The sequence below is a fragment of the Pocillopora damicornis genome, chromosome 9, assembly GCF_964200805.1.
Source record: "Pocillopora damicornis chromosome 9, jaPocDami1.2, whole genome shotgun sequence".
In the NCBI taxonomy this organism is placed as follows: Eukaryota; Metazoa; Cnidaria; class Anthozoa; order Scleractinia; family Pocilloporidae; genus Pocillopora; species Pocillopora damicornis.
In genome coordinates, this window is record NC_142678.1 from 2827785 (window position 1) to 2845292 (window position 17508).

General features: G+C 38.8%; 2 protein-coding genes across 3 annotated transcripts; one reads left to right on the top strand and one right to left on the bottom strand.

The window, feature by feature from the left end:
* Nucleotides 1–997: 997 nt before the first annotated feature.
* On the bottom strand, nucleotides 998–9726 carry LOC113676018 (uncharacterized). The gene is made up of 10 exons (XM_089183158.1): nucleotides 9605–9726; nucleotides 8160–8309; nucleotides 6546–6700; nucleotides 5630–6124; nucleotides 5085–5295; nucleotides 4373–4527; nucleotides 3457–3951; nucleotides 2084–3120; nucleotides 1504–1552; nucleotides 998–1410 (listed from the first exon to the last, which is right to left on the bottom strand). Exons 2-10 carry the CDS (start codon nucleotides 8304–8306, stop codon nucleotides 1269–1271), a joined length of 2886 nt encoding a protein of 961 aa, XP_089039284.1. The 5' UTR covers nucleotides 8307–8309; nucleotides 9605–9726; the 3' UTR covers nucleotides 998–1268.
* Nucleotides 9727–10493: 767 nt separating this feature from the next.
* LOC113676015 (GDP-fucose protein O-fucosyltransferase 2) lies at nucleotides 10494–16554 on the top strand. Of its 2 annotated transcripts, none has more exons than XM_027192624.2 (4): nucleotides 10494–11222; nucleotides 12523–12589; nucleotides 13124–13430; nucleotides 14200–16554. In XM_027192624.2, the coding sequence occupies exons 1-4, from the start codon at nucleotides 10549–10551 to the stop codon at nucleotides 14475–14477; spliced, it is 1326 nt and encodes a 441-aa protein (XP_027048425.2). In that variant the 5' UTR covers nucleotides 10494–10548; the 3' UTR covers nucleotides 14478–16554. The 2 variants fall into 2 exon arrangements, with proteins under 2 accessions (XP_027048425.2, XP_027048426.2); XM_027192625.2 differs by lacking the exon at nucleotides 12523–12589 and adding an exon at nucleotides 12633–12699 and having other exon boundaries at nucleotides 10495–11222.
* Nucleotides 16555–17508: the final 954 nt, after the last annotated feature.

The following is a 17508-nucleotide window of genomic DNA, read 5'->3' on the forward strand; positions in this document are numbered from 1 at the left end:
AGTCACGTGCACTTACTTTAAGTTCTGATTAGCTCTTTGCGCTATCAACCACTAATCTATTTGGCCGTTTGGATTGGTTTGGTTTTAAGACACTAATTCGAAAACTACACTAAACCAGCGTAACAAAATAACTGAGCAATTACTAAACATTTTCTTTTTTGTCACTTTCAAATGCATCCGTGAATGGTTCTTGTAACAGACACACAAATGAATATTATAATCTGTTTTCTCCTCAATGTAATGTAATCTTTCGGTGTTGACAGAAGTGTTTCTTCTACCCATTCTTTAATTATATACCAAGGTATTTGATTTGTAAAGTTATTTATTTAGTTTAATTGTATATGAGAGTTTCTTAGGAATTATTGTGACTTGATTTTTGAAGACATGATCTATATAAAACATGATTTATATTGTAGACAATTTGTTCAGCCCAATCAAAATAATTTGTCAGTTTTGTGTGATAACAGCTAACATAATAATAATTTCCACATGCAATATATGTTTGCAGTGTTTATGAAGACAATAAAATGTTATATCTGTGGTAGGCAGAGGCCTGCCACTTTTGTTTGTTCTATTAGTTTTTTTTAATAAGGAGTGGATTACATGAGCTGAGTTGACTGTTTTCTAAGATCACATTATATGGGCAGGCCAGCCTGACTCTTGTCATCAGCCTCTAAGTGGATGATTGACAGGCCTGTGGCCTGAATTGTTACTTCCCTCAGATTTCTAGCAAAGGTAAATAGATCAATCTCATTTACTTCCAATTTCATCTATATAAAATTTTATTCTGAATACAGTCAAACCCAGTTAATCAGCCACCCTTAGGGAACTGGCAAATGGCCACTCAGTAGGGGTTTTATTTTTGTTTGTTTGACATCAGAGCAAATTTATAGCAAACGAACAGCTTTGCTCAATTAGCAAATTAGAGTGTATTAAGTGCAAAGGTACTTATTTCTATTGCAAGTAAATATGGTTGAAAAATGCTGCAAACAAACTGTTTTGCATAATGTTTACTTGTAATTGCATTAATAGTAAATATGTCACTTTTGCACCGGAGGCAAATGCTTGACAACTATGTGTTAAAGCTCCAGGTTTACCTTGGTAGCAAATGTAAGGTAAATGTTAAGCAAATGTAGTATTTACATCACATTTGCAGGCAGTTTTGTCAGGTACAAATACTTGAGTTTACCTTCAGTTTACAGCTGGTGCAAATTCAGTTCAAATTTAGAGCCCCAAATTTGCACCACATTTGCACACCTTGACAAACACTAGTAAATCCATTTTTTCGTCCAGTGAGAGATGCTTAAGTTGCCTCTGCTTCTGCTTCTGCTTCCCCATCTAAATCGATTTATCTTATCGAAGATTCCAGGAAACAAGGAATTGTTGGTTTTGGCATACACGCAGCTCTTGCTAAATTGGAATAAGTTTGACGAGTTTTAGTAATTAACTCTGTTATGAAATCTTTTATATCCAGCAAAAAAGGGATAAATGCACAGCTCTCACCTTGCTGCTTTGGTTTTGTGATTCTTCTGTCTGGCTGAAATGATGCCATCTACAAAAATAAAGGAAACATTAACGCATTAATGCGTGATAAATCAAGGAAAACATGGTGGTGCGCTGCACAGACTGAAGTGGGAGGCTCAGCCACAACACATTGAAACACCATTAAAAAGTCAGTCAAGATAGTCAGCGGTGATGAGTCTTCGTTGTTTCCCTACATGCCAGCGGACATAATGAGCAGTGAGTAAGTTGGTCTTTCTTTTTTTTGCGAGGAGCTTCCTAACTTCACCATACCTGACTCATACCCAGTCGTCCTCATTGCACGTAGGTGGAAGGGTGCCTAAGGTGGAATGGGTAGCTCTTTCTCCCCCAATGTGTTTCCATGCCATGAGTGCCCTAAACAACACCAGGAAAAAGTCAGGCACTACACTAGAGCCTCCCTCATACCTGACTTATACCCAGTCGTCCTCATAACACGCAAGTGGGAAGGGTGCGCAAGGTGTAATGGGTAGCCTTTCTCCCACATTGCACTCCCATATCACGAGTGCTACGAAGCAGAAAATGAAGAATGTAAGTATCATACCTAAAGCTTCTCGTAGAGTCTTTCCATTGTGTTTCAGAGAACAAAGTTTTTCTCTCATTTCGTAGATCTTTTCTATGGGCATGACCTCTGCTTTCTTGCCTTCCGTTGGGACTTTCTTGATATTTTCAATGATGACATTCTTCTTTTCCTCATACGTTTTCTTGTCCTTCTTCATTTGGGCAATCTTTGCTTCGTCTCTAATCACCTTCTCTTTCATCTCCTCTTCTCTGATCAGCATGTCCAGGTACTCACAAAAGGAGTCGTTGTAGGCAATCATGGCATTCTGCTTGAGGAAGACACCAAAGTAGCTGGCACATTGATAGATGAACTTCTTTTCCTCTTCAAGTTCCTGGATGTTCGTCTCCAACTCTCTGATGAACAATTGCTTTTGAGACTTCAAGTCGGTTTTCTTCTTGATTTTCGACTGAGCGTCCTCAGAAAGGAATTCCTTCTCAACGACAATGGCTGTGTAGCGGAGATGCATGTGTTCTCTGTAGTTGTGTCTACAGAATCTGCACACTCCATCATCCATGGCCCAACAGTCGTGAAGCTGATCATTATTGGTTGTCTCGATTGGAACTCCTGAGAGATTACAGTGATCATGGCAAACTTGCTCATAAACGATGTTTTGCTGGCCTGATTTACCGACGGGTACATACCTCTTACAAGCAGAGGCGGCACAGACTGTCATGGGATAGTCAAGGGGTTCTATCTCCAGTTCAAAGCCTTTAAATTTGAGTTCCCTCTGGAAGTCCTTGATGTCTTTTTCAAAGGCCTGGCACTGGCCTTTCACATCTTTTATCTTCTTCAAATTCATCTCAATAAGCTGCACAGCCTGACCCATTGGTTTGCTCAGGGCGATGGTGCAATTCCTCGCCTCATTAAGGCTTAGGGTCTTCTTAGTATCGTGAGGCGTCATATTCTTCACGCGTTCGAAAAGTCTGCAGGTGGTATCACACGACTTCACCCAGCTTTTTGCGTAGAGATCTACGTCCTCAGCTGTGAACTTAATTTCACTCCTGTGGCAGGCCAGAAACCTGTCGAGAGAGTGAAAAAAAAAATGAATAATCTGGCTCAATTTCACTATATGAACTAAATTCAATTCTGATGATTCGAGCTAAAAATCTCGCAATGAACAAGAGAATAAAGTCGACCTAATGGTCCACCTTCAATTATTCAGCCTATTTTCAAGTTCGTTATCTGCAGTTCCCTTTAATCTTCTCCATACTATTATGATTTTCTGTTTCACTGAAGTACTATTTTGTAGTAAATTGAGAGGAAGTTTGTAAAGTAAGGGTAATTTTTGTGGCGCAAAAAATGACTCGAAATATATCGAGAATGCGCTCCTTTAATTAAAGTAAACACCAAATTACCTGAAAGCTTCGTTGTCAAAACAAAAATAATTCGAAGGAGAGACATCTATCCCGATACTATAATTATCGAGGAGCTTTTTTAGCACTGGAAGGCTATCTCCTGGTCTGTAGAATGTTCCTCTGGAGTTGGTAAAGGCAAACATGATGTTGGAAACTAAGGACTTGTGGAGGTGGGTCAACAATTCCAAGACGCAAAACTTGAAAGCCACTGTCAGCCTTGCGTTGTTAGGCTTGAGAAGCACAACCACGGCGTTGATCTTGTCATAGCAAGTAAGAAAGGTCAAGATATTATCGAAGTTTTCCTTGTCCTTCTCAATGCCTCTGCAGTCCCCGATGCCCGGTGTGTCAATAAGATGGAAGATTGAGGTGCTGGTCTCCAGTCGGTACTCCTGAGGGAATTGGGTGGCAGATTGACCACTAGAGAGAACTTCATTATCATCAGCAGACCCAAAGGCGATGTCCATCTCTTCTCCATTTTCATTCGTGAAAGTAAACCTAGCATAGTAATGAAAGATTTGACAATAATTCATGAGCGCGCGTTGGATATGAGGTGGTAAATTGCCAACAGCGGCGAGTTGGCCATAACCAATCTCGTATCCAACAAGCGCAAAGAGAATAATTGTTTTATTAAATTTCACTAAATCCTGAACATTTGGATGTTTGGAGCCTTTTTTCAGCCCTGTAACAATCGGTGCAATGCATTTCCGCATAAGTTGACTCGGAATACGAGCTGATCACCTGTGTTGAATGAACAAATCAGAACGCTAGAAGTGCAGCATTCGGAGTTGAAAATTTAATACATATATCTTTGTTATGGTTCTAAACCTTCACGCGGAAATTTTGCTTTTCGGGCCTCGTCATGTAGAGAGGATCGCCACACAAAATTAAGCATTGACTCTCGTTCAAATATTTTTACCTAGATGGAATCAGTACAGTGAAATCAGGGTCATTCGTGGCGTCTTCGAGAGACTCATGTTTCGCATAGTTGGCAATACTATTAATCCACGTGGACTTGCCCACTCCAGTCTCTCCCAGTATGAGGATAGTGAAGTCTCCTTTGGCTGCAGATGCCTATGGGTTCAAAGACAAGAGAAGCTTATTACACAGATAATAATGTGCATAAAACATTACCCGCGTCTGATTGGCTGAAACTGAGTGCAATTTTCATGTAACACGAGTGCAAAAGTGTGACACAAGTGCAAAGTTGTAAAACGAGTGCAAATTACAAATAGCATGTGCGCACTGTCAAAATTTCGTTGGTATAGGTAATCACATGATTTCGAGTGCAATTTGGAATAAATAAGCACGAGTAAAATTTTCCAAAGAAATTGCACGAGCCCGTAGGGTGAGTGAAATTTGTGGTCTTTAAAAAAATTAACAAGTGCTTATTTCTTCCAAATTGCACGAGAAAATCATGTGATTAGTCCTGTAAAGACTATAAACTGCACTCGCCGCACAGGCTTATGCAATTTTGTTGTCTTGAAAAATTTTCTCGTGCGAATTGCACTCGAAATCATGTTATTACCTATACGTACAAAGCGACATATGAGCCACGCTTGAGGCGGATTTCCGGGATGATACTGAATTACGACCTAAATTAGTTTTTTGGTACGAGAGCGATTATCAACCGAGTTTTGGTCTAAGATTGGTTTGCTCAGGGCGATTATGCAATTCCTCGCCTCATTAAGGCTTAGGGTCTTCTTAGTATCATGAGGCGTCATATTCGTCACGCGTTCGAAAAGTCTGTAGGTGGTATCACACGACTTCACCCAGCTTTTTGCGTAGAGATCTACGTCCTCAGCTGTGAACTTAATTTCACTCTTGTGGCAGGCCAGAAACCTGTCGAGAGAGTGGAAAAAAATGAATAATCTGGCTCGATTTCACTATATGAACTAAATTCAATTCTGATGATTCGAGCTAAAAATCTCGCAATGAACGAGAGAATAAAATCGACCTAAGGGTCCACCTTCAATTATTCAGCCTATTTTCAAGTTCGTTATCTGCAGTTCCCTTTAATCTTCTCCATACTATTATGATTTTCTGTTTCACTGAAGTACTATTTTGTAGTAAATTGAGAGGAAGTTTGTGAAGTAAGGGTAATTTTTGTGGCGCAAAAAATGACTCGAAATATATCGAGAATGCGCTCCTTTAATTAAAGTAAACACCAAATTACCTGAAAGCTTCGTTGTCAAAACAAAAATAATTCGAAGGAGAGACATCTATCCCGATACTATGATTATCGAGGAGCTTTTTTAGCACTGGAAGGCTATCTCCTGGTCTGTAGAATGTTCCTCTGGAGTTGGTAAAGGCAAACATGATGTTGGAAACTAAGGACTTGTGGAGGTGGGTCAACAATTCCAAGACGCAAAACTTGAAAGCCACTGTCAGCCTTGCGTTGTTAGGCTTGAGAAGCACAACCACGGCGTTGATCTTGTCATAGCAAGTAAGAAAGGTCAAGATATTATCGAAGTTTTCCTTGTCCTTCTCAATGCCTCTGCAGTCCCCGATGCCCGGTGTGTCAATAAGATGGAAGATTGAGGTGCTGGTCTCCAGTCGGTACTCCTGAGGGAATTGGGTGGCAGAATGATCACTAGAGAGAACTTCATTATCATCAGCAGACCCAAAGGCGATGTCCATCTCTTCTCCATTTTCATTCGTGAAAGTAAACCTAGCATAATAATGAAAGATTTGACAATAATTCATGAGCGCGCGTTGGATATGAGGTGGTAAATTGCCAACAGCGGCGAGTTGGCCATAACCAATCTCGTATCCAACAAGCGCGAAGAGAATAATTGTTTTATTAAATTTCACTAAATCCTGAACATTTGGATGTTTGGAGCCTTTTTTCAGCCCTGTAACAATCGGTGCAATGCATTTCCGCATAAGTTGACTCGGAATACGAGCTGATCACCTGTGTTGAATGAACAAATCAGAACGCTAGAAGTGCAGCATTCGGAGTTGAAAATTTAATACATATATCTTTGTCATGGTTCTAAACCTTCACGCGGAAATTTTGCTTTTCGGGCCTCGTCATGTAGAGAGGATCGCCACACAAAATTGAGCATTGACTCTCGTTCAAATATTTTTACCTAAATGGAATCAGTACAGTGAAATCGGGGTCGTTCATGGCGTCTTCGAGAGACTCATGTTTCGCATAGTTGACAATACTATTAATCCACGTAGACTTGCCCACTCTAGTCTCTCCCAGTATGAGGATAGTGAAGTCTCCTTTGGCTGCAGATGCCTATGGATTCAAAGACAAGAGAAGCTTATTACACAGATAATAATGTGCATAAAACATTACCCGCGTCTGATTGGCTGAAACTGAGTGCAATTTTCATGTAACACGAGTGCAAAAGTGTGACACAAGTGCAAAGTTGTAAAACGAGTGCAAATTACAAATAGCATGTGCGCACTGTCAAAATTTCGTTGGTATAGGTAATCACATGATTTCGAGTGCAATTTGGAATAAATAAGCACGAGTAAAATTTTCCAAAGAAATTGCACGAGCCCGTAGGGTGAGTGAAATTTGTGGTCTTTAAAAAAATTAACAAGTGCTTATTTCTTCCAAATTGCACGAGAAAATCATGTGATTAGTCCTGTAAAGACTATAAACTGCACTCGCCGCACAGGCTTATGCAATTTTGTTGTCTTGAAAAATTTTCTCGTGCGAATTGCACTCGAAATCATGTTATTACCTATACGTACAAAGCGACATATGAGCCACGCTTGAGGCGGATTTCCGGGATGATACTGAATTACGACCTAAATTAGTTTTTTGGTACGAGAGCGATTATCAACCGAGTTTTGGTCTAAGATTGGTCAACAAACCATGCACTGCCTCTCATCAATGCAAGACTCTTCAGCTGTGATCCACTCGGAATCATCTTCTTTTTCCAGCCCCTCCGGTATTTTGATAGTTTTTGCTAACAACAGTCCGAGATTATTGACAAAATAAAATTGCCTTTGATGACCTATATCAGCGCGTCGCTTTCGTTATTGCTGTTGAAAAAAACTCAGTGATGTGGATCCATATCTGGGATTATCGACTGGACAAATGAAACAAAAAAAAGCAATAAGTTCGTAACGATTTTTTGCAAATCCATACCAAATCATTATGTCTGATGTTGATTGCGGGACAAAGAAACTGTATAAGGATGTTAGACGGCTTACCCTTCTATAATGGCACATGAAACGGTTATCGAACCCAAACCTGCAGAGTATTTTGCCAGTATCAAAAAGATAAATTTTCAACTCAATGTTGAAACTAATCCAAGTTTTACCTCCTCTATGATTGGTCCAGAACACTCGCGCCACTTTCTCAACCTATCAGATGCAAAACCTGAAAACTAATCACGACTTGGTCGCCCGCGCTTTCCCGCGCTTTCCCGCGGCTTCCCGCGCTTTTGGCAGTTTTGTTGTTTTTCACTTTGAGTTATCGTTAGTGGCTCTTTGAAGTATTTCCCTTCTTCTGATTGACCATTACGGTAACTTTAAGACTGGTTTTACGACACTCGATCGAAAAGCGCTCTAACTACTTGACAAAGGATAATCCCTCTTTCCCAGTTAAGTCATGCGCGTAAGTCAGTAAGGAAGGAAATATTTCGGCGCCGCACGAGAAAGCTGACTGTTCATCGTCCAATCATGGTAAGCTGCTGTCTCGGTCCATTTCAGGCTGATCTGGCATATTTTTAAGAATTTACCTCGACTTGAGGACCTTTTACACTTGAAGTGGTCCCACTGGGATGTTTAACAGCCTTGCCATCCGTTAAGTCGTTAGAAACTTCAACTTTATTTCCAGGAGCTTCCATGTTGTAGTAATGTTGTAATAACGTTAATACTGAAAACATAAACTGTTAAAACTTTAGTAAACTGTGAGGCTAAAGGTTTTGTTACTATTCAGCCAATTTGATGAAAACAAAACAAAGACCAATGACTTGGGAAGGAATATGGGCACCGGTCAGTATTTATCACGTGGAGAGGTGGGGAAGGATCGGAGGATTTCGGTGTTATCATGATAAAACTTTTGGCTCGGTAATGTTTTAAAAATCTTATTAGCAGTCAATTGACAGTCAACTTCGCATCGTGTCCCCTTTATGCTTCGATAGCGATGACTAGCCCCCCTCCACGCTTTCCCTTGGAACAATGATAACCTCACCCCCCCCCCCCCCCACACCCCGACGATAAAAAAGCAAAGATTCTGAGGATAGTTTGAAATGGTCAGAAAGCAACTCGGTAAAGACTTCAGGGATTAACCATTTCTGAATGGGTTTTCTCACAAATTTCGAAGAAAGGTCGCAACTTCAAGATTCAAGAATATTTGCAAGTGGCAAAAATTAAAAAAATCTCACGAGACACTTTAACTGAAATGCACCTGGTGCGAAATTTGCCTCTTAGTTATCAGAAACCAACCACTTCCGGGAAAAGATTTTCTGGAGAATATAAGAATAAAGCACAAGGATACTGAGAAACATTGTTTGATATTTGTCACAACACGTCATAGTGAAAGTATGGATTTAGAATTCCCCCCAAAACAATCATTTCCGATGGCAGGTTTCCGAATAATTTCGGGGAATTCGGGGAATTCGGGGAAAATCCCGTTTTGATAGCGAAAGTGCATTGTAATGGCTTTTTTTATAGGAAGCAAATGGACAGAGATATGGAGAAAAAAATGAGATTGCCACAGTTCTGGTTTTCTGTTACGTACAGAGTTCTTCGAATTATCTTGTCTCGGTTGTGAATCGGACGGTTTGAAAAAAAGGAAAAGAAAAAGAGGGACCAAGGCGAAACGAAATGTAACGAGTCTTCTCAAAGCAATGGACGAAGGCCCACTTCCGTTTAGAGCAAATCAATTCCGCACCGTTCAATCGCTGTGAGTAATCATTACCAGCCTTTGATTCCTCTTTATATTTTGGCTTGATGAAGTGAAGTTACTCCGAGGATGTTGTGGAAAGGAAGCTTTCTTACAACGTTTAACCACAAACCTATGGTGACCTCCAAACAGTTTTGAAATAGTGATCCTTCTTTGAACGCACATGAATCCCAATTAAAACTACAATGAAAGCTACCATTATTGCTCTGTAGAATTGAATTTGATTAATTGTGAGAATGCCATGTCTGAAAATGGAAGTATTAGCTTAATTCTTACCTCTATGTACTTCCAATTCGCTTCAGCTTGCACAGGTCGCCGCTTCAGATTAAAAGAGGTAGCTGGTAAGAATTAGTAGCAATATATTCCCGCCGACAATACGGGATCTTGCAATCCTTTTTAGGTAAAAATACGGGAAGAATGAATGAAATTTAAAACGAAGAGGTGAAACTGACACTTTCTAAAAGTAATTTTACTGATCGTTTCGGTGCACTTTGGCCAACCGACTCATTATTAGCCCACGTGAAATTGATTCTTAGAAAGCTTTTCTTTCATTTCCTGCGTTTCTCCTAAACCGGATGAACTAGTATAGCCCAGGGCCCGGCGTCACACGGACAGATCCATGGACTACCCGATGGGTTACACCCCACGGAACCTCAATTTTCCCACACCGGAAATGAATAGACAAATGTATGAATGAGTGACTAAAGAACGAAAAAAAAGAATGAACAGAGACAAGAGAATGCAGGCGAAAGGCGACGAAAAAAAAAAAAAAGAACGAGGAAAGAGAAAAACTGGTCTGAAATGCAGCACCAGCAAAAAGGAAGAAATGAATTGAAAAAGTCAACTGAATAAGGATGAAATCGAGGTCAACAAGGGATCTGAATCATAAGAATGAGTTTTAAAATTTTCACCGCTTACCAATTTGAATGCATCGACCTCATGTAAGTGCAACTAACCTCTGAATAAAACTTCCGCAAAGTTAACGTGAAATGAGATTGCATTTATTTTGTAACTTTACCATGAACGTCGTAACGAAACTTTGTTTAAATAAGAAGGTAATTATATTGTATTAAGGGAAAAGCATAATTATTGTTCATTATCGTGTTGATTGACAATTGGTGTATTTTGACAATAATCTTTCTCTCCTCTACACCAATCAGATTGAAGAATTGTCTGTAGAGGATTTCGAAACAATAATATTTTCCCGCGGTCCTGCCAACATGGCTGTAGGGCGGATATATTTAGCCGTATTCTTATTACTGAATCATGGAAACTCTGCCGTTTTCAGTCAGGATATTGACGACGATTCTATTGCATTTGACACTTCCAGTCAACATGGGCTCAATGTAGAATCATTACAAGCTAATAATGACACGCAATTCGATAAGAGATATCTTCTTTATGATGTGAATCCTGGAGAAGGATTTAACCTCAGACGGGATGTGTACATGAGAGTGGCAAATATGATGAAGCTTCTGCGAGAAAAACAGAACTGGATCCTTGTCGTTCCGCCTTGGAGAAAACTTTACCACTGGCGATCGGCGATCGAACAAAATGCCCTTCCTTGGCGGACATTTTTCGACCTGGAAAGCTTGAATCGTTACGTGCCTGTCATTGAGTTTGAAGAATTCATGAGGGAAACCGGCGAAGAAGCCATAGATGAAATCCTCTATTTACAAGGTTACGCTGAAGGGTGGAAAGACGGACATTGGGAAGAAAAAATAGACGATAGAGATTGCATTGATAGACCTGTATACCACAAAGATGAAAGCGGGTATTACAGAGGTTACTTCTGGGGAATGGAAGACATATTCGCGCGTAAATTTAAATGTGTCTCTGTACAGGGCACTTCGGCAATTCTAGTGCCTACACTTCTGGAGAAAACCAAGTCAAAGTAAGAATGTCTTTAATTCGAATTCGCTATTTTGAATTACTTTCTGGGCTCCATTCTCTGTAGTGTTTCGTCACAATAACCTAAAAGTTCAATATTTATGTCGAATGGACGAGATCAAAGGCACTTGAAATCAATTCATTTACACGTGTACTTTTCTTTCATTGTTTTAGCTGGTATGTTGTGACGAGTTACAGACAATTCCCTAAACGGGTGGAAAGTACCTTACATCACAGAGGCTTTCAAACAAATTTTCCATTTGTAGACTCTGAAATATTACTGGGAAAATTGTCGTCAACATACTAATTAATCAGCTGAAGTTCTTTACAGTAAAGATTGAACGCATTAAATTAATATCAGTACAAAAGTACAAACAAAACTCCATGGGGTTCTTTTCATCTCTGCGAAATTAAATTTTTATTACCTGAAAATGAGATAAACTTTTGCAACTCAAAATTCTCTCTTATTTTTTGAAAAACTTTTGTTCAAGAAGTGAAGTGAAGTGCTATAGACTTTGAATGGAAATTGTACATGTTTATTAGTGCACATTTAGGGTTTCATTGTTGCAATATTAAATTTTCTTTGTTTCTTCACCAATGATGTGATTCCCAAGACTGCTATGTATTGATCTGGAAACTTGGGGGCAAAATTATAGGAAAATGACCTTGTTTTGCTCTATTACCTTTAAGAGTCTCGTGTGCAACACTGTTCAATTGATATTTAAGTTTTACCTATAACGTTGAAAAATTTGGGTTGGAGACCTGTGTGGGTCTTCCTGTTGTATTTTTAGGCAAGACACTTTACTCTCTGAGTACCATTCTCCACACAGGAGAATAAATAGGTGCTTATAAAATTTCAGAGAAAATTGACAAAGTACTGGGTAAATCCTTAACAGACTAGCATCCCATACACACTCTTACATGATTGAGCTTAACCCTTTCACTCTCAGATGTGATTGATATGTAACTTCTCCCTATAATATCCATACATTGTTAGGCATACAGGTAATGAGAATACTCAAATTTATCTGGTAGAAGTTGTTCTCTTAATCTGACACCAAATTCCGATAACTAATTTATAAGGAAATGTGTAGCAGCTAGATGAGAGAATTAACCATTGGATCTTGGGATTTAAAGAGTTAAGCTTGAACCAACCCTCCAGGATAATGTATCCAGATATTCAAAATGAAAAATTGTCTATAAGGTGTTTCGAACCATCTTAACATTTTCACCAAAAAAAAGTAAACAAAGTTCACAACTTGTCATTAATGTGTCCTTTTTTTAATTATTTCACTGCATTACAGATCAGTGTTTGTAGAGAGATTTGAGGAAGTATTGCACATCATTTATGGACAAAAGGATTATTGGGAGGTACTGTAACTTAGTTTTTCTGTGTTTTCTTTCGTTGTTTCAGGTCTGTGTTTATTGACAGATTTGAAAAGGTTATGCACATTCGTTATGGTCAGGTGGAATTTTATAAGGTAATCTGAATTTTCTTATAGTTTTTGCGAAGGGAACTTGTCCTATCCAGTAGTTACTCTTGATTTCTGATTGGTTGCTCCCCCTTCTTGCTGTTATACATTTCCTTATAAACTAGTTCAGAGAGTTTCATTTTTAACCCCTTGGCCCCTGAGAGTAATAAGCATCTAATTTCTCCCTACAATATCATCCCTGAATCACACATGAAAGACAAGAGAATAAAGGAAATGATCAGCAACTGAAGAGGCTCTTGATTGGGAAGTGAATTCTCCTTGTCAGCACCTTAGGAAATGTATAGTGAAAAGTATGGAGAATCTATATGCTGATGTTAAGGTGAAAAGGGTCGGTGGTTTAAAGCATTGTTGATTGATAAACAGAATTTAAGTCTTTTTTTCATTTAGTTAGGAAGGGTTAATTTTGTTTCAGGCAAGGAGGAGCTTGGTATTTGCCAAACACTTAAGAGATGAAGGGGACAAGTTTCGTAGAGAAGTCTTAAAATCTGACGATGAGAGGGATGCTACAGTCATGGATCCAGACTGGACCAAGAATCAGAAAAAAGAAGGTTCTGCTAAAGGAGGCCCTTATTTAGCAGTTCACTTGAGAAGAGCTGATTTTCTCTATGCTCACCCTGATGGCGTTCCGTCTCTTGACAATGCTGTCAAGCAGATCAAGGATATTCTTGAAAAGGAGAAGCTTGATATGGTATTCCTTGCAACAGATGCTGATAAAGAAGGTGAGGTACATGCAACTAGTTGAAAGTAAGCCCTTGAGTTTGGAACATTAGGATATTTGTTTAGAAAAAGCCTGCCAAAAATTCCTTCATTTTTCTCATACAAATGTTTCTGAACCCTGTTAAAAGAAGATGGAGGATGATAATAATTTTGGTGACATACCATGGTCTTCAGAGGTAATGAGTTGGAAATGTTCGGCAGAAAATTTTTGAAGTTTGTATAAAATAATTTTCAAACTTTACACAGCAATGAAATCATCATCAGGCTGTGTAAATTGATGCACTGCCTTGAGTCCAGGGGGGATGCAGAGGTGTGATGACCAGTGTCCTGGAATCAGGGCTGATAGGTCTGGCTGGGCTGAGACGTCCAGCTCAAGACCTGACCACACCAACGTGTTGTGTTCTTGGGTAAAACACTTTGCTCTCACGCACTAGCAGTGCCTCTCACCACTCAGGAGTATAAACAGGTACTGGCAAATTATCAGAAAACCTAATGAAATTCTGGCAGGGAAGCTTGCAATGGACTGGCATCCCATCCAGGGTGGAGTAGTGATACTCCTAGTCACTTCATGCTGAGGAGACTGGGATGAGCTCTGGCTGAGTTGGCCTCTTGGTGTGATCATAGACTTTGCTTTTGCCTTAGAGTCCACAGAAAATGCCAATAAGAGTTTGGAAAAGGTTTTGGGTTTTTTTCATCAACAATGTACTTGATTACCCTGTGAAAAATACATGAATTATAACATTAGCCCTGGTAAAATGTTTTGTCTTTCAGAGGTGACATATTTGAAGAGTAAACTACCCCTGGTGAAATATGACCCACCAAAGGAAATTCTACATAATTATGGTGATGGCGGAGTTGCCATAATAGACCAGTGGATTTGTGCACATGCTCAATACTTTGTAGGGACATGTGAATCAACATTTTCATTTCGTATTCATGAAGAAAGGGATATATTAGGTTTCCATGGTGAAAAGACCTTTAATTGTCTCTGTGGAGATAAGAAGCTTGGAAAATGTGAACAACCATCAAAATGGAGAGTAGTATACTAAAAATATGATGAATGTACTTTAAAGCTCTTCTGCGTTCAACTTTCAGTCAGTCATTAAAAGAAGATAACTAATAAATTATGGGATTGCTTTGGGAACAGGATGTGAAACATTTCTGCGAGACAAGATGGTAGTTAGAATTTTTAGATATTAGTGCCAGTAGACACTTAGTTAACCCTTTAACTCCTATGAGTGACCAAGACAGAATTTCTCCTTACAATATCAATACAATGTCAAGCAGACAAGCAATGAGAATAAAGAAAAAATATCAATTAGTGGAATTGTTAGTTGTGTAAGACCAAATTCTCCGAACTAAAATCAAGAGAATCACTGGTATATGTTAGACAGTTAGGAGAATAAATAGAAAGAACTTGGGAGTGAAAGAGTTAACTCTTCATTTCCAGGAGCGACCAAAAAGGAACTTCTCTTTGTAGTATGATTCTTTTTCAAGGAGAAAGGTGATGAGAAGGAATAGAAAAAGAGAACTTGAGTAGAGACAATTTTGCAACACATATGGAAACCAGAAGAAGAATAAAACTAGTTCTGGTGCACTTTGACACCAAGGTATTTATGGGGGGGTCTTGTTTTAGCATTTTGAACCAAACCTTGCTGACCTAAATGGTGCAGTGAGCATCAGGAATGAGAACTTAAAACTTCCAGTTGCCATTTGCGTCTTAGAAACGTTTGTACTTAAGCTCCCTTATATCAGCAAAGGAATACTGTTTCATGTAATACCAAACTCTTAGAGCTACAATTGTAAGAGGTATTTGGTGGACAGAGGGGAGAATTGATCTTTAGATCAAAGGGGGCATGTGGGTGTAAGAACATGATTGGTGCATTTGTCCTCTGTACTAAGATGATGAGGATCTCAAAATAAAACTTTTACTTGTTTTCGCTCACAAGAGTGCGCACAGTCTATCATTTCCTGCTTAGCATATAGAGATAGTGAAAAAAAAATCTAACTGGAGATAATAGATTTATGTGGCATGATTTCATGTGAGGCTAACTTCTTCTCACTCAAAGGACGAGGCCAGAAAAGACAGACTTCTTATTCTCTAGATTGTATCTAATGAGTTATAGGATGATGAATGTTACTCACTCTAAAATCTTAAAATAAGGATTCTTGTTTCCTAAAAGCCTGCTCAATCAAGGATAGGGTTTGGTTGAAGCTACTGGAGATTCAAAACAAAATCAATTTTGTATGGTGTTGATTTTTTTGTTGCCTTACCTTCTCTTACATCAATGCTGACCAACATTTCCCATCAGTCTTCTATGAGTGACCCATTTCACTGTTGCCAAGCAACAATAAACTAAACTAAAAATAAACTTTCCACTGTAAAATCCATATATTTATTTTCATTCTGGATCTAAGAATTTGGGGTGACATCCCGTAGCTGATGTTATCTTTCTTCTCATCACTTATATGCTTGAAAATATAAGGATAATGTAAGGAGAGATTCATATTTGGTCACTTCCCCAATTGAAAGGGTTATCATCAGGAACAATCAATGATAATTGTTGCAATGTTCTGGGCCAATTTCTAGCTTGAACTGATGAACCTGCATTGACACCAGAGCTAAGGGATTGACACCTTAAATCAATCTGTTATTTAAAGGACATGAAAGTAGAAGATAACTGTCAATCAACTGATTGCAGTATCATCAGACAATTTCCTTGCCTAGTAACTGCCATTAACAGTTTTGCCTAGCCTAAGTATTAATCCCTATTGATAGTCTGCTGCATTCTGTGCCATTTCAATAATTAGTGGGCTTTGCCTTAATGTAATAATGTATCTGCCAACAGATGCATATGTGACCATGGTATCAGAGATTTTTTGCTCCTTTTGGACAAAATGTCAGATCCCATGTTTTTGTCCATCTTTTATTCCCATAAATTTCCAAAAGTAGTGAGAACAGTCAGCAGTGCACTTGCATATACTTTCTGTTCCTTTTGTTTAGACATATTTCTACATCATTTGTGATCAGTTTTCTCATCTATTGATTTATTTGTACAGCAACATGGAAGCTGTTTTTAATTCATATATTGATGAATAGAAGTGCGGATAAGTTCCATCTCAATTTTTAGGCTCAAATTATATGATATCTAATCAGACACAGCTGCTATAAAAAAGTTTGATGCTCAAGTGATAGTGTTTGTAACCAGTCAGAGGTCAGGGTAAATGTTTGCCAAAAAGGGTTTGTATATTCTCTTTAGGTTTTTAGGCATTATCAGCAAGAGTAAGAAACAGTGCTCTTCTATCACATGACTTGGAGAAGATTTGACCTAGGCTGCCTGATGCTGGGGAGTGGGAAAAGGGCTATTGTTTGACTTTTCTTCTTGTTAATTTTAGTGTGCCAAACATTTAATCTGAGTGACACACCTAGGGAAGGTTTGGCTGGAGTTGTATGCATATCCTGTGTAGGATTGATGTCATCCAGCCTTATCTAGTGTAATACGAAAATATTTACTAGCAGATTTATATAAATGTTAATATTAAAAATATAAGTCATACACTGTTTGAAAGCTCATACCGTGATGGCCAGCTCATACCTTCATACCTGCTCAAGCCAAATAAGGTAGTGATCATAGGAAGGAGGGTCAGGCCACTACTTAGATCATGTTTTGGATTTTGGTCTAGAAAGAGGAGGCCAGGATTCCTTTGTAGATCAGTGCTTGAAATAACAACCTAAGCTGAATTATCTGCCAAGATTGAAGTTCTTGGAAACTTGCAATGGTTCTTCCCATGCAGATATTGCAAGGTATAAATGTTTGTAAGGAGGTAAGAGGTTTCAAAAATGAGATATTGTAGCCCTTCTTTACTAAGCCAAAATGAGTGTGTGCTTCCAAACAGGGTGTGTCTTTTGCGCTTTTGAGTCTTCATGCCTTTTACAGCTTTATACCAGTACATCTTCATACTGTTCTCTATACATTTCCTGACCTGCTGACAAGGAGAATTTTTTTAATAATAAAGAACTTCTTTAGTTGATCATTTCCTTTATTCTTGTGACCTTAGTATGTAATTCAGAAATTAGAT

Bases quoted from the DNA above. Each gene is read 5' to 3' on its own strand.
- LOC113676018 (XM_089183158.1), bottom strand. From the start codon at position 8,306: ATGTTTTCAGTATTAACGTTATTACAACATTACTACAACATGGAAGCT. The intron at 4,528-5,084 runs GTTGATAATCGC...TTGAACCCATAG, and splicing joins CAATCTTAGACCAAAACTCG to GCATCTGCAGCCAAAGGAGA. The intron at 1,553-2,083 runs GTATGATACTTA...TTATTTTTGTAG, and splicing joins GACTCTACGAGAAGCTTTAG to ATGGCATCATTTCAGCCAGA.
- LOC113676015 (XM_027192624.2), top strand. From the start codon at position 10,549: ATGGCTGTAGGGCGGATATATTTAGCCGTATTCTTATTACTGAATCAT. The intron at 12,590-13,123 runs GTACTGTAACTT...ATTTTGTTTCAG, and splicing joins GACAAAAGGATTATTGGGAG to GCAAGGAGGAGCTTGGTATT. The intron at 13,431-14,199 runs GTGAGGTACATG...TTTGTCTTTCAG, and splicing joins AACAGATGCTGATAAAGAAG to AGGTGACATATTTGAAGAGT.